This window comes from Trachypithecus francoisi, unplaced genomic scaffold (assembly GCF_009764315.1).
Source record: "Trachypithecus francoisi isolate TF-2019V2 unplaced genomic scaffold, Tfra_2.0 Lachesis_group6, whole genome shotgun sequence".
NCBI classification, from domain to species: domain Eukaryota; kingdom Metazoa; phylum Chordata; class Mammalia; order Primates; family Cercopithecidae; genus Trachypithecus; species Trachypithecus francoisi.
The window spans coordinates 121,768,568-121,795,029 of NW_022681471.1; the positions used below are offsets into that span (position 1 = coordinate 121,768,568).

At 41.9% G+C, this 26,462-nt stretch overlaps 1 protein-coding gene across 2 annotated transcripts in view; it reads right to left on the reverse strand.

The window, feature by feature from the left end:
• Positions 1-11,675: 11,675 nt before the first annotated feature.
• The window catches only part of EGFL6 (EGF like domain multiple 6), a 64,221-nt gene continuing 49,434 nt past the window's right edge, over positions 11,676-26,462 (reverse strand). The window contains exons 9-12 of one of the 2 annotated variants that reach the window (XM_033201336.1): positions 25,988-26,068; positions 21,261-21,365; positions 17,895-18,160; positions 11,676-12,264 (exon numbers count right to left, since the gene is read on the reverse strand). In XM_033201336.1, the coding sequence (XP_033057227.1) occupies positions 12,154-12,264; positions 17,895-18,160; positions 21,261-21,365; positions 25,988-26,068 (563 nt within the window). In that variant the 3' untranslated portion in view covers positions 11,676-12,153. The remainder of the gene's footprint in view (positions 12,265-17,894; positions 18,161-21,260; positions 21,366-25,987; positions 26,069-26,462) is intronic. The other variant, XM_033201337.1, reaches the window with a different exon arrangement.

Genomic DNA, 26,462 nt, shown 5'->3' on the forward strand with positions numbered 1-26,462 from the left:
GTTGGCCAGGCTGGTCTGGAACCCCTGATCTCAAGTGATCCGCCTGCTTCGGCTTCCCAAAGTGCTGGGATTACAGGCATGAGCCACTGTGCCTGGCAATAATGTTTATATTAGTTGTTCTTCGTTTCAAACCTTAAGTCAGACCCCACCTAGGTTTCTGGTTGCTGAAGAGAATGAAGGTGTCAACTCTTTTGTCGTTATGAGAGTAGATCTATTACACTGGTGTGTGGCCTGGGATAATTACATGTACTCGATCTCAGATTTGCATGATGGAGTTCACATGGTGGACTTTGGTGAGTTTGGACCACCCAGCTTCGGCACACCTTCCAAACAGCCAATCAGGTGTCTATTCTGCCCTAGCCAGGTGGCAGCTCGATGACCCCAGCTGGCCCTATTGCCCATCCTCCCTGGAACGTGAATTTTAAGCAGAATGATGTGGAGTCTAAACGTGGTGAGAGATCATTAAGGTGAGGGTGGTGTCCTTATGAGACCATTCCTCCAATGGCTCTTTTCCCATAGTCCTGCTTCTAGCCCAGTGGCCCATTTCCAAAGCTGGCTGGCTGATCTCTCCCTCCACCTGTACACTCCTGCTATCCTTACTGTAACTTCCCTCTGCTGGGTCTGTTTTGGTGGCTTGCTAACAGCAAACACTAACTGACACAGCCTGTCTTAATATGGCAGTGTGATTTGAGGGACATCAGAAGAGAACCCCTGACCTTACCATGGAGCTGGAATTCCTTTCTTACTCATTCCTTTGGATGAAGACATTGGAAGCTGCTATTATAAAACAGCAACTATTACTTAGGAAAGGTTACACTTGAAGCTGTTTATTCGCTATGCCTGAGTTATATTGTAAGGATCATCTCCCTTTAGTTGTCAGAGACCAATGGAATGGGACATAGGATAAGTAAATGTTGATGGGGAGAATTGGGAGGGAATGAAAGGTCTGCAAGATTGGATTCTTCGAGATCTTAAGGGTGACTGAATTGGAAGGTTCTGGGTACCCAGAAAGAAGCATGAGTTCAAAAAACACCAGGGAGGAGAAGAAATAGAGCAAAGAGGGAGTAGGAGATCTTGGAAACAGCTCTGCAGTTTGCCCGGTCGCAGCCACAAGGGGGCACTGCTGGAACTCTGAGAGAAGATTCCAAAAAAGTGATGCAAGTGGAAAGTGTTTGACATTCAACAGGAGAGCTGGGTGAGGATAGCCTGGACTCATCCTAGGAGGAAAAAGACTTTTAAAAGAAGTAACAGGGATAGAAAAGGGAGACGTAGAAACTTCCACAACTGTCCAGAAAGACTAATAGATGTGGGGCAGGTGAGAGTTCCAGGCTCTTGAGCAGCAGGAATATTTCCTCAAGCTTCAGCCCCTGGGCCCGTTGAACTTCTTCTCCAGATTCCGATGCCATTCACCTCCAGCCTGATTTTGAAACTTAAGTAAATGGAAATGTACAGTATGTACTTTCTGACTTCTTTTGATCAATTACATATTTTTGAAATTCATCTGTGTTGCTGTGGGTAGCGTTAAGCTTTTCATTCTCATGTCTTCATAGTCCTTTATTGAATGAATACACTACAGTGCATCCATTCTAACAATGGATATTATGGATATTTGGCTTGTTCCATTGGGACTAATACACATAGTGCTACTATTCATTTCTATTTTGGTCATAAATGATGACCAAAAATTTTAACCATAAATTGACAATGCCAAGTCTCTTGTATGATTTGTGTACCTGAAAAAGGCAATTTCAAATGTGTTTTGAGCAACGTTGTCATTAAAATATAGGCCGTCAAATAAATTATTGAGAAGGAAAGGGTAATTACCTCTTACCTAATGACATTCAGTACTCTTAGCGCTATAGAAAGTGGCCACAGAGTGGGGGAAACCAAATCAAATAGACAAATAAGACAACATAGAAATGTAAAACAATTTATGTGACACTACCAAATTGATTAAAGGTATACACAAGATAATTATTTTGGTCAAAAACATGCATATGTAACCCCTCTATCTTATGCATATGTAACCTTTCTATCTTAAGCCCACTGAGGGGCAGCTGTTTCTGGCCCCAGGCAGACTCACCACCACACCATACTACTGCCTCCCAAGATGTAAGTCTATTTATAAATCATTTTACAGATTTTTTTCATGTGCGTATTAATACTGGAATTTTTTATGAAGCTTAGATATGACATTTAAAAATGCTAGATTTCTGAAAAGGTCAACCTAGAACCCCATCCTCCACATACAAAAAGGCCCTTATTTGTATGTACAAAAATCCCAAAGTTCATATTACCTTACCATTCCTTGACCAGACAGAATGATGTAGCTGCATCTACACAACTCCAGGACAACACTTTGAATAGAGACAGAACACAGCTATTTGGTATCTGTAGTAACAGTCTGATGGAATTAAAGAGAAAAAAGGTTGAGTTCATTTATGTTGGTTTTTTAGATGTTGACCCAGTCTAAGCCTTTTTGACATTTTTAGAGGGCCTCAGACTTGTCAAAGGAGTTTTTTAAATCCCAATTAAAATCAGTATACTGAGATAAATTCACCAACATTCAATAAAAGCCAGTTTTAAAAATAGAAACATGTCTAGCCACTACCTCTACCCCCTATTCCTTCTTGGGGAGAAACTATCGGTGCTTTGGACTGTCAGGCTGATAGCTTTCCACCTTCCATGAGAACTGCATTTACCCGAAATTATGCTAAATAGTCATTATCCAATTTATCCTGTCAGGTTTCCAAACCACGTTAATTGTTCTAAGAGACAAGCCCATTTGACTCGAAAAACAAATAACCACTTTTAGAGGAGATGATCAAATTATAACATGTTCCAAAACTGTGATACTTCTCCCTCAAAACTTGGAATGATTTCACTCTATGTTTATTTCTTTTGCAGAAATTAAATCACCTAACTGATATCTTATGGTCTGATTGGAACAGGATTTCAATAGCAGCCCTGGGAAAGTAAGTTCCAGAAAGTGTACTTCTCTTCACTCAAGGAAAAGTAGCTGGGCCGGTATAGGGGAGAGTGTTATTTGCAATGTTACGGATTTGTGAGAGGTCACCATTCCTATCAAGTCTTTCTGTTGTCCCCTCATCTAATGAATTCTAGAAAGTGAAGAATCTATGTTGGGAAGTGATTCGCCATAGGTCTGCCCATCTTACACGCATAAACCCTGGCAGCCTTTGTTCTGAGCTATCTTTTCTTTTCTTTTCTTTCTTTCTTTCTTTTTTTTTTTTTTTGTGAGACGGAGTCTCACTCTGTTGCCCAGGCTGGAGGTCAATGGCATGATCTCGGCTCACTGCAACCTCTGCCTCCTGGGTTCAAGCAATTCTCTGCCTCAGCCTCCTGAGTAGCTGGGATTACAGGTACCAACCACCACACCTGGCTAATTTTTTTGTATTTTTAGTACAGATGGGGTTTCACCATCTTGGCCAGGCTGGTCTTGAACTCCTGACCTTGTGACCCACCCAGCTCAGCCTCCCAAAATGCTGGGATTACAGGCATGAGCCATTGTGACCAGCCTCTTTTCAAGGATGTTTGTATAGTGAACAGTCTCAGGGAATAGGGATAGTATCTTCCTTTTGGAGGGCAGACTGTGTTCCCAGCTAAGATGATAAAGGTATTGTCTCCTTCCAGGACAAAGTTTGGGACGCATTTGCTCTCAGCCCTCTTATTCCCAAACTCAGGGCTCAGCTGTGTCACAAGCTGACTGTGTATGCTGCACTCTGTGGCCCAGGCTGGAGTGCAGTGGCGCGATCTTGGCTCACTGCAGCCTCCACCTCCTGGGTTCAAGTGATTCTCCTGCCTCACCCTCCTGAGTAGCTGAGATTACAGGTGTGCACCATTACGTCACGCTAATTTTAGTATTTTTAGTAGAGTCAGGGTTTGACCATATTGGCCAGGCTGGTCTCGAACTTCTGACCTCAAGTTACCTGCCTGCCTCGGCCTCCCAAAGTGCTGTGATTACAGGCATGAGCCACTGCGCCCGGCCGAGCTGTGTTTTTTACCAATATCTGTTTTTTACCAGGACAGGACAACCTGCTACTTTGTAATTCAGATAAAACATCAGCCTTTTCACAGTTCTGACCTATGAAGACATTTCCAGGTAAAAAATATTCCATAGCCAGCCCACAAGTATTCTGTGCTTTCAAGGAAAAAGGAGAGTACAAAAAAATTCAGGCTTCTGGCCTGGCGCGGTGGCTTATGCCTGTAATCCCAGCACTTTGGGAGGTCGAGGCAAGTGGATCACCTGAGGTCAGGAGTTTGAGACCAGCCTGACCAATATGGTGAAACCCCATCTCTACTAAAAATGCAAAAATTAGCTGGCCATCGTGGCGTGCACCTGTAGTCCCAGCTACTCAGCAGGCTGAGACAGAACCGCTTGAACCCGGGAGGTGGAGGTTGCGGTGAATCGAGATCGCGCCACTGCACTCCAGTCTGGACAACAGAGCAAGAGCGAGACTCCATCTCAAAAAAAAAAGAAAAAGAAAAAAAAAAAAAAGCAGGCTTTCTCAGGCTAGGCTGGAGGCCAGTGCTGTCTTAGGGAGGCATCAAGTCAGTGCCTGAGCAGTGGGGATACAGGGGTCATCCAAGTCCCAGCTGCCATCTTGCAGAAGAGGTACAGTATACACCCTCCACTCTGGGTGGAAATTCCCTGAGGTCTGTAAGGGAGGGGCGGGACAGATATCCCCAGTCACAAGGAAGCTTTTCCCAGCCCCCAGAGCTGATGGTGAACATCTGAAGGGACCCACAGGGAGGGGCAGAGGCCTTACAGGTTGGGTCAGGAAAAGAGAATGTGAGGGAGAGCCAAGACTGGGCTTCAGAACACTGGTGGTGACTCAAGGATAAAAAGACATGATCACAAAAGCAGAAGTATAGGCAGCCAGTGGACCTGCCAATGCCCCATCTCACCGTAATCAGCAAGGAGCCAGTGTCTGCCCCCAGTGAGGTTGACTACAATGGTTTGCTAATATGAACTGTGCACAGAGGGTGAGGGAATACTACTCTCACCCCACTGCTAGTGGGCCTGTGAATTGGTGGAACCACTTAGGAGGGGAACCCAGCAGTAACGATTACAACGAAAATAAAAAAAACCTGTGCATGTCCCATGGGAGAAATGTGGGCTGGGGTTCAATCAGCACCCTCAGCTTTCCCTTTGAAAATGGGAGAAAGAGAAGCTCTAGAGATGACATCTCTATGACAACAGTGAACATCTCCAGGCATGATGACATTATGTGCCTTGGGGTTTTACCTGGTTTGGGGTAGGCTTCCATGTTGTCATCCTCATTTGGGGAAATCTGAGGCAGAGAGAGGGTAGGTAACCTCCCCAGGGATTCTCACTACTTGGCTCTCAACCACTGTGCTCTGCTGTGTGGCAGGGGAGTGGAGGGAGGCCACTGTCTTGTTGGAGAGTTAAAGTGACCCTCCCATAGATCCTGTATCTTACAGATACTGAGCCTCAGCCCTGTAGCCTGCCCAGAATTGTGCTGCTGTGGTAGCAATGCCAGCTCTGGAACCATCGCTCCTGGCCTGGTCTTGGTTTGGAAGGCCTAGAGAAGGCCAGTGGGAAATCGATTCTCCCAATTGCTAGGGGATTACTAGGAGAACATTTTCCATACATCTGAAGGTTTAATGCTTCAAGATCCAAATGGTGGCCGGGCATAGTGGCTCATGCCTGTAATCCCAACACTTTGGGAGGTTGAGGCAGGCAGATCACCTGAGGTCAGGAGTTCAAGACCAGCCTGGCCAACATGGTGAAAACCCAACTCTACTAAAAATACAAAAATTAGCTGGGTGTGGTGGCACATACCTGTAGTCCTAGCTACTCGGGAGGCTGAAGCACAAGAATTGCTTGAACCTGGGAGGTGGAGGTTGCAGTGAGCCCAGACTGCGCCACTGCACTCCAGCCTGGGCAACAGAGTGAAACTCAGTCTCCAAAAAAAAACCGTATGGTTTTATTTTAAGCATTTGTGATGGTAATCTTTCTTAAAAATATATGGTCTATTTCCTTCTTTGTTGTTTTTTAATGTTTTACTGTGGAGAATTTGAAACATACAAAAAAATAGACCAATTAGTATTCTGAGACCCCCATCACTCAGTTTCGTCAATTATCAACTCATGGCTTTTCTTGTTTCCTCTAGACCAGAGGTCAACAAACTACAGTATTTGGCCTCAGTCTGGTCAGCTACAGGCTTTAAAATTAACTTTTTAAAGAATGCAGCCACTCCCATTCATTTACATATTGCCTATGGCTGCTTTTGTGCTACAGTGGCAGAGTTGAGTTGTGGGGACAGAGATGTCTGGCCCACAGAGCCTGAAATATTTACTATATGGCTCATTCCAGAAAAAATGCTTATCATCTTTTCTTCTAGATACCCTCATCGACTCCCTCCTCTCCCCTCATTGTTTTCCAAGCAATCCCAGAACTCATGTAATTTCATTTAAGTAGTTCAGTGTGTTTCTCTAAAGGGAAGAATTCTTTCTTTAAAAAAAGCATAACCACAGTACCATTATCCCACCTAAAAATATTGCTTAATATTGTCAGATATCCTGCAAGTGCTCAAATTTCTACTTGTCTCCTTGTTTTCTTAAACAGTGAATATTCAACGACTCTGTGCGGAGCTAGTGCTCAAGTGTTATCTCTTCGTTAGCTCTTAGAGATAATGGAGGGACATTTGAAGGTTTTTTATATGTGACAAAGTTCTGAGACCAGTCTTAAGGTTATAGCAACATGGCTCAGGGTTCTTTGTTCTAGGAGTGAGTTACCTAACTAAAGGTACAACTCCTCTTCAGGACCCCCCATTCTGGACAGTTTTGGATCATTTCCTTGGTTAGGGTCAGCCTTCAGTCTGGAGAAGAATGGAGGCAGTGTTTTGAGGAGGGAGTAGTAGCCCTTCTCCTTGGTCATGTGGCTGGACACAGCCACCCCTTTGTGAATTATTAGAAGAGAATCCTCACAGGCCAAGGACTACCCAGCCGGAGACAGGCAGGCCTTTTCTCCCAGTTTGCTTCATTCCCACAGAGGAAGTGAGCGACACAGCCTATAGAACAGGGAGAGGATCATGCCACACAGGTCACATCTGCTGACAGTTGCTTACCTCCTTGCCTTTGAGAACTCCAAACAGTGTCATTCAGTACCCCTCCTTGCTGTGATGAAGGCCCAATGTGGTCTCAAAATCCTCAACTCAGAGCTTTAGTCAGAATGACATTCAGCCTTAGCAGGCAAAAATGGGGGTTCATGTCATCGTTATTTCAGTAGTTAATATTAACTTATGGGGCTGAAGGATATGAGAATATGTTGTGGGAAGTCAGGGACCCTGAATGGAGTGACTGGCTGGAGCCACGGCAAAGGAACATAATTGTGAAGATTTCATGGACATTTATCACTTCCCTAATAATACTCTTATAATTTCTTACGTCTGTCTTAATCTCTTAATCCTGTTATCTTCATAAGCTGAGGATGTACGTCACCTCAGGACCACTATTGTACAAATTGACTGTAAAACATGTGTGTTTGTACAATATGAAATCAGTGCACCTTGAAAAAGAACAGAATAACAGTGATTTTAGGGAACAAGGGAAGACAACCATAAGGTTTGACTCCCTGCGGAGTCAGGCAGAATAGAGCCATATTTTTCTTCTTGCAGAGAGCCTATAAATGGACGTGCAAGTAGGGAAGATATCACTGAATTCTTTTCCTAGCAAGGAATATTAATAATTAAGACCTTGGAAAAGGAATGCATTCCTAGGGGGAGGTCTATAAATGGCTGCTCTGGGAGTGTCTGTCTTACGTGGTTGAGATATGGACTGAAATACACCCTGGTCTCCTGCAGTACCCTCAGGCTTATTAGGGTGGGGAAAAAATCCTGCCCTGGTAAATTTGAGGTCAGACCAGTTCTCTGCTCTCAAACCCTGTTTTCTGTTGTTTAAGATGTTTATCAAGACTATACGTGCACAGCTGAACATAGACCCTCATCAGTAATTCTAATTTTGCCCTTTTCCTTGTGATCTTTGCTTTTGTCCTTGCCCTGTTTCCTTAGAAGCATGTGATCTTTGTTCTCCCTTTTGCCCTTTGAAGCATGTGATCTTTGTGACCTACTCCCTATTCATACACCCCCTCCCCTTTTGAAATCCTTAATAAAAACTTGCTGGTTTTGCAGCTCAGGTGGGCATCATGGTCCTACCGATATGTGATGTCACCCCCAGAGGCCCAGCTGTAAAATTCCTCTCTTTGTACTCTTTCTCTTTATTTCTCAGACTGGCTGACACTTAGGGAAAATAGAAAGAACCTACATTGAAATATTGGGGGTGGGTTTCCCCAATAGAGACATCCTGGTGAATGTTACTTAGTGTGTACAGGCAAACAGCCAAACACTGCTCAGTGGTAAATAATTTGGGCAGAACTACAGGTTCATGGAAGATTGAAGATCATGGTTTTGTTAAAGGCTCAGCCTGCACAGTTGTATAACTTTCTCTAACAGTGCTTAGCAGCCTGGGGACACGATGGAGAAAAGAAGGCAGTTGGGTTGATTGGAGGCTCTTCCTGGTGGCAGTGGAAGACACACGAGCCTGGGACTTGAGGGACATTGACAAGAGTGTCTCTGAAGAGATGATGGGCCTCAGAGTCTAGGCTATGTTTTATTAGAGAGGAAAGTCAAGCCAAGAGGAGGTCAAGAGATAGGAAGAAAATGGAGATATCAAGGGAATGGAGGTCTCAAAAAGGCCAAAGAGTAAGTGTAGGGTGAGTAGGATGAGGAGGAAGCCAGAGAGACCAGAGAGTAGGATGTTGGAGTTCAAGAGTTCAGAGGCAATGATCAAGTCCAAGGGGTGGCCATGGTGCAGTGACTGAGGAGGAGGTGATGGTAACTGGGATAGATGAGGTCAAAGGACTGTGAGGCTAGGATGTTGGATGGGTATTTGCATGGATATCCCCATGCTGGTCAGTGACAATGGCTAGCCAGTACAGAAGGCTATAGAACTACTTAACTGCACCTCCAAGGAACAGTGGCTTTCACATTACAGAAATAAGAGGTGGTGAATAAGAGTGGAGTAAGGAGAATGCCACCCTCAACTTTAGACCCTGCCATGTGTGGATTGTGGGAAGATGAGTGGTTTTCATTTGATAAGGCTGAAGGGGGAGAGGTGTCCCTGGGAGAAAGCCCAGTTTCAGCTAAGCTTGAGAAATGCAGGAAGAGACCTTTAAGCATGAATTAAGATGGAGGGGGATTTGTTTACCAGACAATGGAGTATGTGTGATGGGGGTAGAAATAGTGGGGAGAAGTGCCAAGTAGAGTGAGCCCATAACAGAGTGGGGATGAGAGAGGGGGAAATGATGGGTGAGAAGAGGGGGAGTTTGCATGTTGGGTGGTAGCCAGGGACAACAGATACGGAAGTCGTGGCTGAACTAGCTGACCTTAAGTTCTGCAAAGGAATCTAAGTATGATTTAGTGCTGGTGCAGGCTAGAGCTGCCTCACACCATAGGCTATTGACTGGAATTCAAAACAATATGTTGGTATTTAAGGATCTAAGAAGTTAGTCCATAAGACTCTCCCAGGAGAGTGATCACTTGGGTCTGCATTGTGCTGTTTGAAATCCTAGATAGGCCAAGAGAGGGCTTTTCTCTTACTTAAGAAAATGTCCAGCAGTGACCAGTCTGGGACAGGGGTAGAGACTCCACAAAATCATCAGGGACCCAGGCTTCCTTCAGTTATGTACTTCACAAGGTGAGGGCCTTGCCCTCTTGATCACAAAGTGGTTCATGGAGCTCATGCCTTTACAGCCACATTGCAAGCAGGAAGGAGGAAGGGAAATGCCAAAAGAGGGGTCTGCCAGCAGGAAGCCCCCTTTAATGATCCTTCCTGAAAGCCCCAAGAATGACTTCAGCTTCTATCTCAGGGGCCTCCCCATCTGTAAGAGAGGCTGGGAAATGCATTCTATTAGTTGATCACATTGCCTACCTCCCCCTGCTAAAAATCTATTTATATGTGGTCATATTGGTAGGGAAAAAGATGAGAATGGAATTGTGTAGGCAACCATGAGTCTGTGCTGCAGACTTTAGAGAAACATGAAACTTAACTGACCTTTGTGCACTAATTTTCTATCCATATGTAGCAGAGTTCCCAGGTCTCCTTATTTCATTTCTGGTTTAACATTTCTTCCTTTAACCTAAATCACTGGGGCACTGTCTTTCATTGTAAGTTCTCCCCTCTATTGTCCTTTCTTTTTTTTCCTTTTCGAGACAGGGTATCACACTGTGGCCCAGGCTGGAGTGCACTGGTGTGATCACAGCTCACTGCAGCCTCAGCCTCCCAGGCTCAGGTGATCCTCCCACTTTAGCCTCCTGAGTAGCTAGGACTACAGGTGCACACCACCATGCCCTGCTAATATGTTTAGTTTTGGTAGAGATGGGGTTTTGCCCTGTTGCCCAGGCTAGTCTCGAACTCCTGTGCTCAAGAGATCCACCTACCTCCTCCTCCCAAAGGGAGTTGCTGGGATTACAGGCGTGAGCCACCATACCCGGCCCCATTGTCCTTTCTTCTAAGCCACATTATGCTCTCAAATGTCCTTGGTCATGGAAGAGACAGGAGGTCTTCTTCAAGTTCTACCACAATATCAGAAATCACCTATATCAGTTAACTTTTGCTGTGTAGCAACCTATCCCAGAATTTAGTGGCTTAAAATAACTATTTTTATTATCTCTTAGGATTCTGTGGGCTGATTTGCCTTAGCTGGGCAGTTTTTCATCTGGTCTCACCAGAAACACAATTTTTGTGGTTTCTGTAACTAGCAGTTATCGTAACAGATACAGTTACAGTCCTATATAGATTTGTATGCCCAGATTCTCTCACACTAGGGAAAAACAATGTGGTCCCCACCCCATCTTAAAAGGTTGTGTGTGTTGGTTGTATTAAAGAGAACATTGTTGAAGAATAATTACTTAGAGTTTAAGTATTCAAAAACCTTCAAGAGTGGGGTTTTAATTTTATATTAAAATTAAATTTTAAAGATTAGTAAGTGGATCACCTCTCTTTTTTTCCTTCTGTGGTTCAGTGCCTTAATTGCTTTAGGTAAAAGAGAGCAAATATCTGGAGAACCTTCTGTTTGGAGGGTATCTTAGACCTGTTTCTAACCCAGGATCTTAAACAGAATATAAAACCGTCTTCGAGGAATACACTCAGGATTCCTACACAAAGCTCTTCCTGAATTTGGAAAAAAAGAGTAAGAAAAAGAAGTCATCCATGATTCTTTCAGTCCTGCTACCTGCTCATTTCGTTTTAGGTAGTTCTCTGAGGCTTTGAGCTCAACAATATATGCTGGCTGGGAGCGGCAGCTCACTCATGTAATCCCAGCACTTTGGGAGGCTAAGATGGGAGGATCGCTTGAGGCCAGGAGTTCAAGACCAACCTGGGCAACGTAGCAAGACCTCATTTCTAAAAAATAAAAAACAAACAAAAACCCCAATATATGTGAATCTGCTTTGTAGTTATAAGGCCTAATAAAGCAGTCATATTTTCCCAAAATAGAAAGCACCTTTAAAGAATATGAATAGTGAAAAGAATAAAAAGTACATTTTTCAGAAAAGCAAATAATCATTTACATAAGTAAACACAGAATCAAAAACATATTTTCTTACTTAGACAAATTAAACCATGACACAAGATGATAATTTGGATATTATTATTACAAAGAATTTAAATATACAAGCTTGGCTATGAAAGATCCAGCTAAGCCACTTAGGCAACAATCTATCTTTGATGTCATAGTTTCCAAGAAGTATCATAAGAGTCAAAGAGTTAAACATTTCTCTGTGCTTTTATTTCTGTTTTCTAGAAATGTTGTAGAGAGAAGCTCATCAACTCACGTATACAAATCAGATATACTGGGGAGGGGAGATAAACTGACATTTCCATATTTTATAATATAATGTGGAAAGATTCAGAAATGAATGAGGAGATACAGTGATACTATATTTAAGCAAATATTGGCATATCTTATACAAGAAAGGCATCTTACAATAATATTTCTGTTGGTACATTATAATTTTTCAGCTAGTAATTCTAAAATGCCAGAGGTCCTATGATTCAATATCAAAAAACCAGGGAACTGACATACAAAGTCAAATATAAAGATACTAACATTCAGTCATCCACAGATAAAAGGCTATCTGGACATAAGCCTGAAACAAGCAAGACGCCATCCACTGCGATTTCACCGGTTTTGCCCTTGCCACGTTCTGCTTCAAAAACGATCTAATAATGAAGAGAGAATAAAAAAATTACTTCAAACTGTTCAAAACGATGTTATAATCAAGCTATTTAATAACTATTAACTTGTGTCCCTATTGCATAGAAACCGGCTTCGACATTGAATATACAGTAATAGATTATTTTTTAGATGTCAGGTGTCTGCACTGAGAGAACTACATTTGGTGAAAACAAGGTCATAGCAAAGCCCACATGGATTCTGAAAAACCCCATAAAGCTGGGAAGAATAAGATTTAAAAGGAAATTTTGGAATTCCCATTTAAAAGAAAAGCAAAACAAAAATTAAAAATGGTTTTCTTTACAAAAACCAAGTTAGAAGAAACTTAATATTCTCCTTGAACATCTAATAAAAAACTATATAGTCAAGGCCGGGCACTGTGACTCACGCCTGTAATCCCAGCACTTTGGGAGGCCGAGGTGGGCAGATCACGAGGTCAGGAGATCGAGATCATCCTGGCTAACACACGGAGAAACCCATCTCTACTAAAAATACAAACAAATTAGCCGGGCGTGGTGGCGGGCGCCTGTAGTCCCAGGTGGCGGGAGCCTGTAGTCCCAGTTACTCAGGAGGCTGAGGCAGGAGAATGGCATGGACCCAGGAGGCAGAGCTTGCAGTGAGCCAAGATCGCGCCACTGCACTCCAGCCTGGGCGACAGAGTGAGACTCCGACTCAAAAACAAACAAACAAACAAACAAACAAACTATACAGTCAAAAGGGAATTATTCTGATATATTTAGATTTTGGTAGTTTATAAGAGTGTAATTATTTTTCTTAAAATATTGGTTAATGTATTTGGAGATTATCTGGAATGTTGTTTTCATGTGTTGAAAGTATTTCATAATATGCTATAATCACTTTTGTCTAATAAATTTATTAATCAAAAGAGAAACAAACTTCTTTATAGTTTAGAAATTTCGATATAGAGAGAACAGAGGATAAATACTAAAAAAAGTCATCTTCAAATTGGACACAAAATTACAGGGGACTCATTTACAAAATTAAGGATATACAGTGACTATATTCATTCATTTATCCAAACATGCTTTCAAAAAATATAATTAAAATCAATATTTGCTGAATGAAGGTTTTGTTTTATTTATTTATATTTATATTTATATTTATATTTATATTTTTTTGGAGACGGAGTCTTGCTCTGTCACCCAGGCTGGAGTGCAGTGGCACAATCTCAGCTCACTGCAACCTCTGCCATCCAGGCTCAAGGGATTCTTATGCCTCAACATCTGGGTAGCTGGGATTACAGACATGTGCCACCATGCCCAGCTAATTTTTTAATTTTTAAATTTTTAATTTTTTTAATTTTTAATTTTTAAAAATTTTAGTAGAGACAGGGTTTCACTATGTTGGCCAACCTGGTCTCTAATTCCTCAAGTGACCCACCCACCTAGGCCTCCCAAAGTGCTGGAATTACAGACATGAGCCACTGCACCCGGCCTGAGTGAATGTAAGTTTCTTCAATATTGTAATTAAAAAAAATAGTTCATGTTAATTTTATAATCAGATAAAACACTAGAAATATTTGTTAAATTCAATAATTATGAAAATAATAATAGCTACAATTTATGGAGCACCTATCCAGTAACATTCACTCTAAAGAGAAGTATGTCTCCCATGCCTCCCATAAAGAGGCGACTAGGCCTAGAGGGTTTCTACAATTCTCAGTATCTGAAATAAGCAGATTTAGAGGACAACAAAATGATCTTGTTTCAAAGATGACTAAAGTTACCCTGGAACAAATATTTTAGAGGGAAAAGAATAATTTGGAACATGTTATTCTTTAAAATAACACACACATATAGCCTATCAAAACGAAATTCAACAATAGCCTACATATACTGCAGTTACAGATAAATAAAAATATACATTCATGTGCAAAGTAAAATGTGAAGTATAAAAGCACTCATGTTACTGTAGTATGATTATGAATCTTTACTTATTTTCAATAAAGTAATTTCCTTTACTCATTTTTCTAAACTTTTTGAGTTCAAACTTATATAAATTCAACTTGTATAAATTGGCATTTTAAAGAAAGATCCTTTAAGAATCATGCTCACACAATGCCATCATGCAATTATTCACTATCCCCAGCACCATCTCTTTTTTGCTTAATAAAGAATCACAGAATAGTTTTCAGAAATGAAGCAACTTTAGGCTTGCTATCATCACCGTATCCAGTTTTCTCCGTTCTCCGAAGAGGAGAAACCTCAGGGAACAGATGGAGATGACAAGGGTGTATGACTGCTCACTACCTGGGCTGCTCTCTTTTGCTCTCAATCTGAGTGCATTTTCTTGAGAACTATTGGAAACAAGTTATTACTAAGCAGCCAATGATAGTGTAACTGGGTATAGAAGTTTCTTTTTCCTCTAGTCTCAGGAGGGAACTGCTTTCAGAAAGATGTTCCTTTTGCACCCAAAGGAACTTTTTTTAAAAAGTGGAGTGAGCCAAATAGCAGACCCCTCACAGCAGCTGCAATGGGTGGGATAATGAGGATGGCTATGTCTACATCTTGGCATATGGTGGCTTTTCCAACACTAAGACCCCTGACTGATAACCCCTGGATAACTAGAAATGTCAGGATAATTAATTGACATACTAATTTTGTGTTTTTCACTATATTTTTACCTCCTCTGTTCCCCCAGAATTAGGCAGGATTTTAATGTTCTTTTTTATCAAGGAGATTTGGGATATAACAATCAAAAGCAGACTTTTCTGGAAGACAGTCCCTTTCCTGATGTTTGTTACCCACAAGCGTAACTTTCTGAGACTGTGGCTGAAGGTAGAAGGTTAAAAGGAGAAGTGGTGAGGGGAGCCATGAGATTCTCCAGGACTAGGATGCTGCACCACTGCATCTCCCTGGCACAGCCGTGGGCAGAAAATGGTTGCCTGATGTTCCCATTGAGGCTAGATTCTCAGCAACAAGGTTCCAACCCCTGTAAAGGTTTCTGTGTCTGGGCCTGGCATGGAAGTTGAAGAGACGAGTGACTTCAAGGGCCACATATGTGCAGAAGATGTGGGTTTCCATGGCCCTCATGATGAAGTAAAGATGTGCTGCCCCCTTCTTAATGTCTGGACCACTTTTAGCCTTTCAAAAGCACAGGCTACTCTAGGGAGGGGGCCCCTAACCCAACCTGAATGAGGAAATAGCCAAGATTGAATTTCCCCCCAGCCTAATGGGATGGGGCTTTGGATTCAGAAATAGTTTGATTTCGAGAAAGCAATGTGACTTACCTTGTATGCCCAAGTTTATGCAGCAAGAGTCACATCTGTTACAACTGTCCACAGCCAATATGACATTGCTAAACTGGAATATATTCTTTAGTCTGGATTAGTCAGCTTCCTTACCCTTCAATATCCCATCAAGATTTCCCCTAGAACTGAATAATTCAGGGAACAGATGCCTGGGTCTGAGAATGCCTCTTATGAAAGCACTGCTGTGTTCCAGTGTGATTGCTGGCCAGGCTCTTTGGGGGCATGTCTACAGAAATGTGCATTTAAAAAAAAAATCACTGTTTTGATAGTATACCCTCCCTGCAAGCTACCATGTTATATAAAAAATATTCTCCATCACATGAATTCAGTCAACATGAAAGTAATTATGAATGCTATGCAGAGGCATATTTCAATTCTCCAGCAGGGGATATAATCCATATATAGCACGGCTCCGTGCCACAGTCCCCAGACCATGCAGCAAACACAACAAGAAAAACACGTGGATTGAATTTGTATTGATTTAAATGTATTGCTAGAAGAATAAACTCAAATTAATGCATGTGTCATTCCTAAACAAGCACTGGCTGCTTTTACCGCAGAGGAGAAGAGTGGTTAGGAAATTCATTAACTGGTACCCAACATATACTTTTATTTATAGTCATGTCTTATGATATATTTTAAATAAGATGTTCTGCTTTAATTAAAGTATGACATGTAAATGAAAAGATGTTAATTTGCATTAGTCATCTTTCACAAGCAAAGTATAAATGGAATCCTAATACGTGGATCTACTAATTATTCTTCCTATTATCACCGCTTCATGTACCTTTTTCTAGCTTTCACCCTTTTTCCTTCCCACCTTGACCAAACTTTTTATTTGTTTGTTTGTTTGTTGTTGTTTGAGATGGGGTTTCACTCTTGTTGCCCAGGCTGGAGTGCAATGGCGTGATCTCAGCTCACTGCAACTTCCACCTCCTGGGTTCAAGTGATTCTCCTGACTCGGCCTCCTGAGTAGCTTGGATTACAGGCATGCACCACCACACCTGGCTAATTTTGTATTTTTAGTAGAGACAGGGTTTCTCCATGTTGGTCAGGCTGGTCTTGAACTCCCAACCTCAGGTGATCTGCCTGCCTCGGCCTCCCAAAGTGTTGACCAAACTCTTTATAAAGTCCACAGTGGCTGCCTCCAGGCTCTGATCCCTTCCCTTTTCATCTTTCTGAAGTGTGACCATTGACCCTTCCCCTCCAAAGAAAGAACTCTTGCAAAGGTCACTAGCCACCTCCTGATGGGTCAAACTCAATAGACTCTTTGCCATTTTTATTCTGTTTGTTCTTTCTCAGGGTTTCATCCACTTGACCAACTTCCTCTTAAAACTCTGTTTCCTTTTCCTTTATTAAACCCACTGTGCAATAAAAGATAACTCAGTAGGTCTGCGTTGTCCAAACCTACACATTCCAAAGAAAGGTTTGGCCCTTGACTGGTTCTTAGGAGATAACCTCTAAGCCCTTGTAATAGCCTCTTTGATTAGGAGTGCCTTTGTTTACCTGAGGCCTTGGACCATGCCAGATAGTTTATGGTAACCATGTGACTTATGGTGGGTGCCTTGAGTCACATGGTATCAATTTGACCACTAGAGAGGCTGCAGACTAGATAACTAAAGTCAGCTACGCAGGTGATCACATGGGCAGACTGACCCCCAACAAAATCCTTGGACACAAAAGTTTAGGTGAGCTTCCCTGGTGGGCAATACTTTGTGAGTGTCATCATGCTTGTTGCTGGGAGAATTAATAGCTGCCCATGTGACTCTACTGGGAGACAAAAACTGCAAGCCCCTGCCTGGTCTCTCCTGGATTCTACCCTACGTGTCTTTTCCCTTTACTGATTTTAATCTATACAAACTGTACTTGTGAATATAACAGCTTCTCTGACTTCTGTGTGAGTCCTTTTAGGGAATCACTGAACCTAAGGGTGGTCCTGGGGACCCTGACAATAGCCACTCTCTCAGTTCAGTTTAAAAAACATTAAAAAAAAATCACCTTCTAGCTGCCATTAATTGTGGTAAGTTCTGGGCATAGAATGAATGAGCATGACATTCTTTTACATACTATGGAATGTATAGCCTGATTTGGAAGGATGTTGGTGAGAGAAGCCTGATAAACAGGTATTTCCATAGAACGTGATATGCATATGCCAGATAATATCCACGAGTTGTGCCAATTAATCACCTTGCCTATTCAGCTCCAGAAAGTATTCTTTAAGTGTAGGGAAAAAGTCTTATCGTTGTATCCCTAATGCCTACATACTTCAGTACATGTTTTGTTCGTTTGTTAAATCATTGCAAAAGAATGCAAATACTGAGTTTAATCATTTTTTTTCCCACTTACGCTTTTGGTAGCATCACTTCCTTGATACAACTGAATTTTCCCTGTCTTCCACTTTTCATCCTCACTCGTGGTCTCCTCCCATGCCAGGGCGTTGTTACTGTTTTTCACAAACACTCGAAGTTTTCCGACTTTATCTCCGGCCAGCCGGTAATCAAAGAGCAAACAGAAGTTGCTTTGGGGCTGCAGGTCAGGGAGGAGAAGTTTCAACCGGCCAGTGTCTTTCTTGTGACCCGCCAAGGCCGGAACTGCCATATAGTAGCCAATAGCTTTAAGAGAAGGGAAAAAAATGCACAATTAATGAGGCAATTGTAAGGAGTTTGGCGTTAATGTATAAAAAAGCTATAAAAAGTGAACAGTCTCCTATAGGGAAAGCTGAAGTCCTCTTCATTTTGAACATAGGAACAAAAGTTTCATGCTAAAATGGATTTTAGGGATCACACAATTGATATCTTTTGTTATATAGTCAAGCAAACTGATGGGTAGAGAACCGAGGAATTTTTTTGCATTCACAAACCTTCGTAGTAGCAGATATGGGGTAAAAATCTAATTAAATGATCCTTTAGCACTGCGGGTAATCTGCAGTTGATGGAGAACTTGTGTTCCATAATTTCATTTCCATTTTGGTGACTTAAAACTTAGAATGCGTTTCCCCACTGAGTCAATGACATATAAGATGATCAGCTCCTTAAGTGGGTCCAGAGTGTGGCGTTTAATCCAAAACACACCTGCACCTGTACTAGTGGTTTCATGGAGCTCAACTACCATGTGTAACATATCACTCCAATTTCTGATTTAGGATGACAGGAACACTCTCCTCCAAATCCTGCAAATCTTCTAAGTATCTTTTAACCTGTGGTGTAGTGGACTTTTGCTCATCTCCAATCTTCAGGTTGTGGCTTTGATGAACTTGGGCAAAAACTCCCAAAGAGTAGGGTCTGAAGAAGTTGATAAGAAGGAAAATTTCTATGGAAGCCAGGAAGAAGACATTGGGGGAATGGGTGGTCTTCTGCTACTGCAAATCGGAGATACTTGCAGGACCCAGGCTGACATTGCCTTAGTTTTCAATGCATCCAGAAACTGGTCTTCTTCCCCAGCTAGTAAGGTATCCAGATTTAGCAACTAAAAATACAGGATGCCCAGTGGAGTTTGAGTTTCAGATAAACTACATGTCCAAGACATACTAAAATGTATTAATTGTCTGTCTGAAATATAGGCATCCTATACTTTATCTGGCATCTCTTTCAGCTATGCTCTCTCTTCTGTCACCTACTGTGGCAGGTTTCCCTTTCTCTCCCAGATAAAGCCCACTTTGAGCTGTCTTTGTGGTTTATCCCTCTAACAATGCTAACTAATTCATGTCTCTTTTCTTTTTCTTCTTTTTTTCTTTTCTTTTCTTTTTTTTTTTTTTTTTGTGTAGGGTCTCACTCTGTCACCCAGGCTGGAGTTGCAGGGGTGCCATTATAGCTCATTATAGCCTCAAATGCCGGGCCCCAGTGATCCTTCCACCTCAGCCTCCTGAGTAGCTGGGATCACAGGTGTATGCCGCCACACCTGGCTAATCTTTTCTTTTTCATTTTTTTGGTTTTTATTTTTTATTATTTCTTTATTTATTTGGAGATGGAGTCTTGCTCTGTTGCCCAGGCTCGAGTGCAATGGTGCCATCTCAGCTCACTGCAACCTCTGTCTCCGGGTTCAAGCGATTCTCCTGCCTCAGCCTCCTGAGTAGCTGGGATTATAGGCACTCACCACCACGCCTGACTAATTTTTGTATTTTTAGTAGAGATAGGGTTTCACCATGTTAGCCAGGCTGGTCTTGAACTCCTGACCTCAGGTAATCCACGTGCCTTGGCCTCCCAAAGTGCTCCCAAAGTGCTGGGATTACATACATTTGCCACCGCGCCCAGCCTATTTTTTCAATTTTTTGTAGCGATGGTATCCCTCTATGTTGCCCAGGCTGGTCTCAAACTCCTGGGCTCAAGTAATCCTCCTGCCTTGGCCATGTTATTTTTTCATATTTAGCTGTACAGAGGGAATGAAGAACTCACCTAGAGATCCAATGGAGGTGCAGGAGGAGCGGGGGTATGATTTGAATGATGCAGAAGCTGAGAACCCTGGAGTTATTTGTGAATTGAGTGTTTGTAAATAGGGAACTTCCCATGGACAGAAAACTCAACTTAAGACTTAACATAACCCTATATCAGCTGTGGAGGTCCTGGAATAACCTATGGGCTCCCAACATGATATAGCTCTGGTAGACATAAATTTAGAGATGCCATTATGGAAGAAAAGAGAAACTCAGGTTAGTTATCAACAAGATAGCTTTTCCAGTGATATGGTGTTTTCAGCCTGGTTAAATTTGCCCTTTGCTTACACTGAATCTTTAGTAAAAGTCCCATTCACACAACTGCTGTGTGAGATGTATCCCCTCTCCTCTAACCCCAAGTTCAAAAAGGAATTCTTGTTAGGGGATATCTAGGTTTTCTGATTGCATGTGAGGGCATGAAAGGAAAGATGTTGGGGAGGAATTAGTCTAGAGGAAGGATCTAAAAGAAGGATCTTTTAACTGAGGGCTGAGCCTATACATCCCCAAAGAAATAATTTGATTGATAAGTAACTGGAGTCCCTGAAGGTGTAACAGTTGTCTTTAATTATATAGTCAGTCTTCGGGAGACAGAGATTCAATTTGTGCTCTAAATGGGATCTGCAAGGCAAACACTAAGGGGATAGTTAGGGTCCATCAATAGTGTTTAAGTAGGCAATGGGAAGGGTGGGAAATCCACAGCTCACAGATAAGATTGAGAAAAATTCAAGGACAGGTGGCTCGAAAGAAATCCTCAAGCAACAAACAGAAGGGAAAGCTCAGTTCAGGAGTTCAGGTCATTGACTTGATGTTCATTATGGTTTTCATGCTTTGAGGGGCCACTCTACTAAAACACCAGTTTTAGGTACAGGTCATATTCCTTTCAAGATTTATTTCCCCCATGAAAACAAAACAAAACAAAAACTATAAGATGCCATGGCTGGTAAACTGGGAAAAAGAAACCATTTCTTTCTACCTTTTCCCTAACTCTCCCAAACTTTATACAAATCTCAACATCTCTCTCTCAGCAGAAGGAGAGTGAATATGGAAGAGGTTTGCTCCCATATCCTTTGTGGAGGCAGGTGTGTGGGAGAGGGATTAAGTAGGAGAATATATGCTGGACCAAGTTAGTCACCTATCAAGGGAGAGCTCGGAAGGTCTAAAAGTTTCCAAAAATGAAAAACAACCCTGCTCTGATGAGTAATGGGAATAACAACCTGTCACTCATGGAGGGCCTTCTATCTCTCCACTATATTGCAGAACATGAAATTGTCAAATATAAATACCATTATCTCGATCAGCAGGATCCCAGTCAAAATCATCTTCTCTATCCTGTTTCCAGTCACAGATCCCATGATCGAAGCTGCAGTCAACCGAGATATTTAAATCTGCTAAAACGAAAGAATGCATTTCATAACCCCTAAGAGCATTAGGAAGATGTCTAACATTTGGGGCTTTGAAAGGCAATATCTTGTTTTCAGTTGTACAGAGTACAGATCATGACATACCCTGTTTTGAGTTATGTCTGTGGAGCCATTCTGAACAAATTCAGTTGTGATCTTAAAAAACAAACAAACTTTGGGAGGCTGAGGTGGGCAGATCACGAGGTCGGGAATTCAAGACCAGCCTGGCCAACATGGTGAAACCCCGTCTCTACTAAAAATACAAAAATTAGCTGGGCATGGTGGCAGGCACCTGCAATCCCAGCTACTCGGGAGGCTGAGGCAGGAGAATTGCCCAGGAGGTGGAGGTTGCAGTGAGCCAAGATCACACCATTGCACTCCAGCCTGTGTGACAGGGTGAGACTCTGTCTCAAAAAAACAAAAAACAAAACAAAAACAAAAAACAAAAAAACCCAAAAAACCAAACCAAACCAAAACAAAACAAACCCTTTTTTAAAAAAATAAGTAATGGGTGAGAACCCCATGCACAAAGAGAAACAGAATATAAGCAATTGTTTATCAAATTCATGGCAGAAAATAAAATATCTCCTACCCAAATAAACCAGTAAAGACCTTGCCCGAACTTTCTACCTTCTTTTCTTTTCTTTTCCTTTTTTTTTTTTTTTTTTTTTTTTTTTTTGAGTCAGGGTCTTGCTGTGTCATCCAGGCTGGAGTGTAGTACCATGAACACAGTTCACTACAGCCTCTACCTCCTAGGCTCAAGTGATCCTCCCACTTCAGCCTCCTGAGTAGCTGGGACTATGGACACATGTTACCACGCCAGCTAATTAAAAATTTTTTTTTGTGCAGATGGGGTCTCATTGTGTTGCCCAGGCTGGTCTTGAACTCCTGAGCTCAAACGATCCACCTGCCTTGGCCTCCCAGAGTGCTGGCATTGCAGGTGTCAGCCACCGTGCCTGGCCTCTAAACTGTTAATGACTGTCTTGTTTAGATGTGTCAGAGAAATATAACAGTTCATTCAGCTAGATTTAAGTTTTGAACCAGTGCCTGTGGTTACTTTTATGTAGATCCTGGCCCACTGTCTGTTTTTATAAAGTTTATTGAAACACACTATGCCCATTCATTTGCATAACATCAATGACTGCATTTGAGCTACAATGATGGAGTTGAATAGTTGTGAAAGTAGTTTATGGCCCACAAAACTTAAAATATGTACTATGTAGCCCTTTATAGAAAAAAGTTGGCTGACCTCTGATGTAGATAAATACCACTGGGAAAGGGGGGGTGAAGAATGAGATAGTTTTGATTTATAACTAAGGCTAGCCTCTGGCTCTGATTTTGGGGCTTTATATGTTAATGCTGGGGAAGAAAGGAATGGTAAGGAAAGGGAATAGGGTAAAAAGGAACACAGTAGCAGCTGATTCTTGACTCATTTTGATTTGCCAAATATTTTATATCATTTGATTAGGTTGTTTAAAAAAACATCTAGCATCAGACTCATTTTCAGGAAACTAAAACTGAGGCTCAAGTTCTGCAGACACTGAATGCTGGAGTTGGACCTGAATCCCAAATCAGAATGCAATCCAGGACCTTCCATCTTGCACATATCCTAAGTGAGCACACACACGGTCCCTTTCCTCACTTTCCTTTCTTCTTAACTCCCTATTTTTCCTCTGTGCAGCAAATATATTTTCTTTCTAGTCCCAGTTTTAAAAGTAAAAGATGCCTTGCTTCCAGTCTTCAGTATTCTTTAATGAGTGCTAATACTAATTAGTTAGATAGTTGATGTTATTATCCCACAAATAGTGGAATATCAGTTTCTCAGTTGGTTTACAATTGTGGTGGTATGTTCCTCCCAAACTCTTCCCCTTCCTCCACATGGGGCAAGCGGGTGTGTAAACTGAGATGATGGAACAGTATATAGCAAACTATTCCATAAAGAGAGAAAACTCAAGGCTTTGGTCTCACAGGTACATTCTTTCATTTGTATAGCACTTCATGGTTTGGAAAGTGCTTTCAAATATATTCTCTGGTTTAATCTACACTTGCCTTGAAGCAGATGCTGTTGGTGCCACACCAGTATCTGTCAGTACTTATATTCTCTTGCAGGCATGTGGCTTTCTACTGGAAACACTCACAACTCTCTGTGTGAGGGTGCTCTCTGGTTGGAGCATTCTTGGCCCACCAGGTGGGCTAGAATGCTGGGGAGTTGTTTTCCCAGGGACAGCTGTAAACCAGTGATGGACAGGAGTTATTGGATAGATATCTCCATTTCCTTGCCTTTAGAAAGGACCACTAAGTACTGGAATTGAATGTGAGCTAAAGTCACACTGGAATTCAGGCTTTCCCTGTCTTGTCGAGGGTCCAAGTGAGAACAAGTTTCCCCAGTGGTCCCCTTCCTTGCTTTCATGCCAGGCCAGGAGCACCAAGGAATCAGCACCCTCCTGGGAGCAGTCTTCAATCAATGCCAGATGGGAGTTGGTATATATATGACCCGGCCTCCTTATTCCTTCAGTAGGATAATTCTGAGCCATGTGTTCTACACTGGCTTCTGGAGGTCCCCAGTGGGATTGAGCTCCAGTTGCCCACAGTGGAAACTTGCCTGATAACGTACCCTTTATTGCCTCCTCTCTCCCCACCTCACTTCTGCACACCCCCAGCCACCATTTCCTGGGATCATCTTCCACAAAAACCACTTGCACACAAATTCTTATCTTGGGGTCTATTTCTGGGGAACCCAGCCTAAGACAGCACCTAAGAGATGAATATTGCTCTTATTCCAATTTTGCATATGAAAGCAAGGAGGCACTGCAAATCCAAGTTTGCAGTTGTCCAAGGCAAACAACCGGTGGAAGAGTTGCAGTACACATCTGAATCTTCTGGTTGGGACTGAGCTTTCTAGGACAACTTACTCAAGGACTGTTGAAATTACAGGGTCATATGGTCATGTGCAAAATTTTAACCTTTCTGTGTTTCATTAGGAATCATGGAATAGAAAATAAACTAAGAAATCTGGTGGTTTGGGGATCCAAAGAGGAGTCAACGGATTCCTTCATGTCACTTATCAAGGGTAGGCAGAGATGGGCCGAACTTGTGAGAATGTAGCTTACCCCTGTACAATGAAACATTTTCTTTCTAACCAGGAAAATAGGCAATAAGTTGTCTACTGCAGAGAAATAAAAACAGAATACTTAGGAGAAATATGGAAGAAAACAAAATGCCTGTAGGAGCTGGGTCATGGGTTACTAGGCTTTGAAGAGTGTTAGTAGAAGCTTCTCAGTTACAATTCGGAGGACTGCATTAGAGAGGTACATTTTTTGCAGTGGAGATGGACCTGTAAATGAAAGGGATAGGACTGGGCAATGTACTCACAGGGTAAACACAAAAGGGAATCAATTAGCACAAGGTTATGCTAATCTTTTACTTACCACATGTATAGTGCAATTCACATGTATAGTGGTAAGTAAAAGGAAGTTTGAAAAGGAAAAGGTTATGCTAATGTTTTGGTTACCATATGTATAGTGGTAAGTGAAAGAAAGTTAGAAAAGGAAAGAGATGATCAAGGCATTCATACTTATACCAAGTGAAAGGTATAAATATATAAACGGGCTTTTCCCTGAGGTCTGTGTAACTTGTCATGAGTGGTGAATGTTCTAAATAAACCAAGAGGAATTAGGGATCATGCCCAAGAAACTCCAGATTATGAGGCTTTGGTGGAATGATTACAAAAATGGTCCTGATTTTTATCACTCTCTGTATCCACACTCTTTGTATGACTTCACAGCTCCTTCCACAACCTTGAAGTCTACATTGGCCTTGTGACTTGGCTTGGCCAATAGAATATGGCGGAAGTGATGTTGTACCATTTCTGGGCCTAGACCTCAAAATATCTTGTGTGCTGTTGCTCTCTTTCTTGAAACCCCACTGTTGCCTCATGAGAAAAAGCTTGGACTAGCCTGCTGGAGGATGAAAGACCACATAGAGCAGAGCTGAGTGAGTCCAATCCTCCCAACTGAGGCCTAGGGCATGTGACAAAGCACGGCCAAGATCAGCAAAATCACGAAGCGGGCCCACAACTGACTGTATGTGGACACATGGGTGAAACCACCCAGCCTAGCTCAGAGCAGCAGAACCATCCAGCCAACCCATAGACTCATATGCAAAAACAAATATTTATTGTTGTGGGCCACTGAGGGCTTGTGGTTGTTTGTTACACAGCATTATTATGGCAATAGGTAACTGATATAGGTACTTTGGGCCAAATTTAGTACATGAGGACTTTCAGGTTGTGGGTCCTCAGGCAGCAGAGTTGAAGAAAATATGTAAGTTTATCCTATCTCCATATATACAGTCTGCTTCAACCATTCACTCTCAGCATCAGGTGGGAGTGGTAGGGAGAAGAGAATAGCCTATTATATTTCAATCATTAGTACCAATCACACAAGGACCTACTATTTTAATACTGGCACTGTGTGTGTGATGTAATGATTTTTCCCTTGGGGGTTTATGAATGAAGCAGGGATTCATAAACAATCATTTCACTGTATGAAGAAATGAAAACGACATGGATAATGTGAAGGAGCATACACTTAGGAGAAAGAATTATTTACCTTTATGTTCTAGTTTGGAAGTTAGTGCTTTCCTTTGGACCAGGACCAGACCAAATTCACCTGCTTCATTCACCTTAGGGACTAATAAAGAACACTTGGTCAGTTAAGAAAAAACCTTAAAGCCCACATGCTCAAAGGTATGAATCAAATGACCAAACAAAGAAGGTTAGTTCATGTATTCTAATTACAGAATATATTAGAGCAGTGTTTCCCTAACATTTCCAAATAATTCACATTGGATCCAGTTTCCTCATCTAGAACATCTTTTCCAGACATTTCTTGGGTGAAGTAGGCATCTGCACTCTTGATACATCCCTTCTTACTAGGTTTTGGAAATATGTGTTTTTTTTTTTCTTTTCTTGAGATTTTTCACTCTCTATTAAGACAGAGAATGTCATTGGATGCTAGTTCTTGGATGGATGGGCCTGTGTCAACTTTTCCTTTGGTTAAATCCATCTGGCATTTGTATATATGA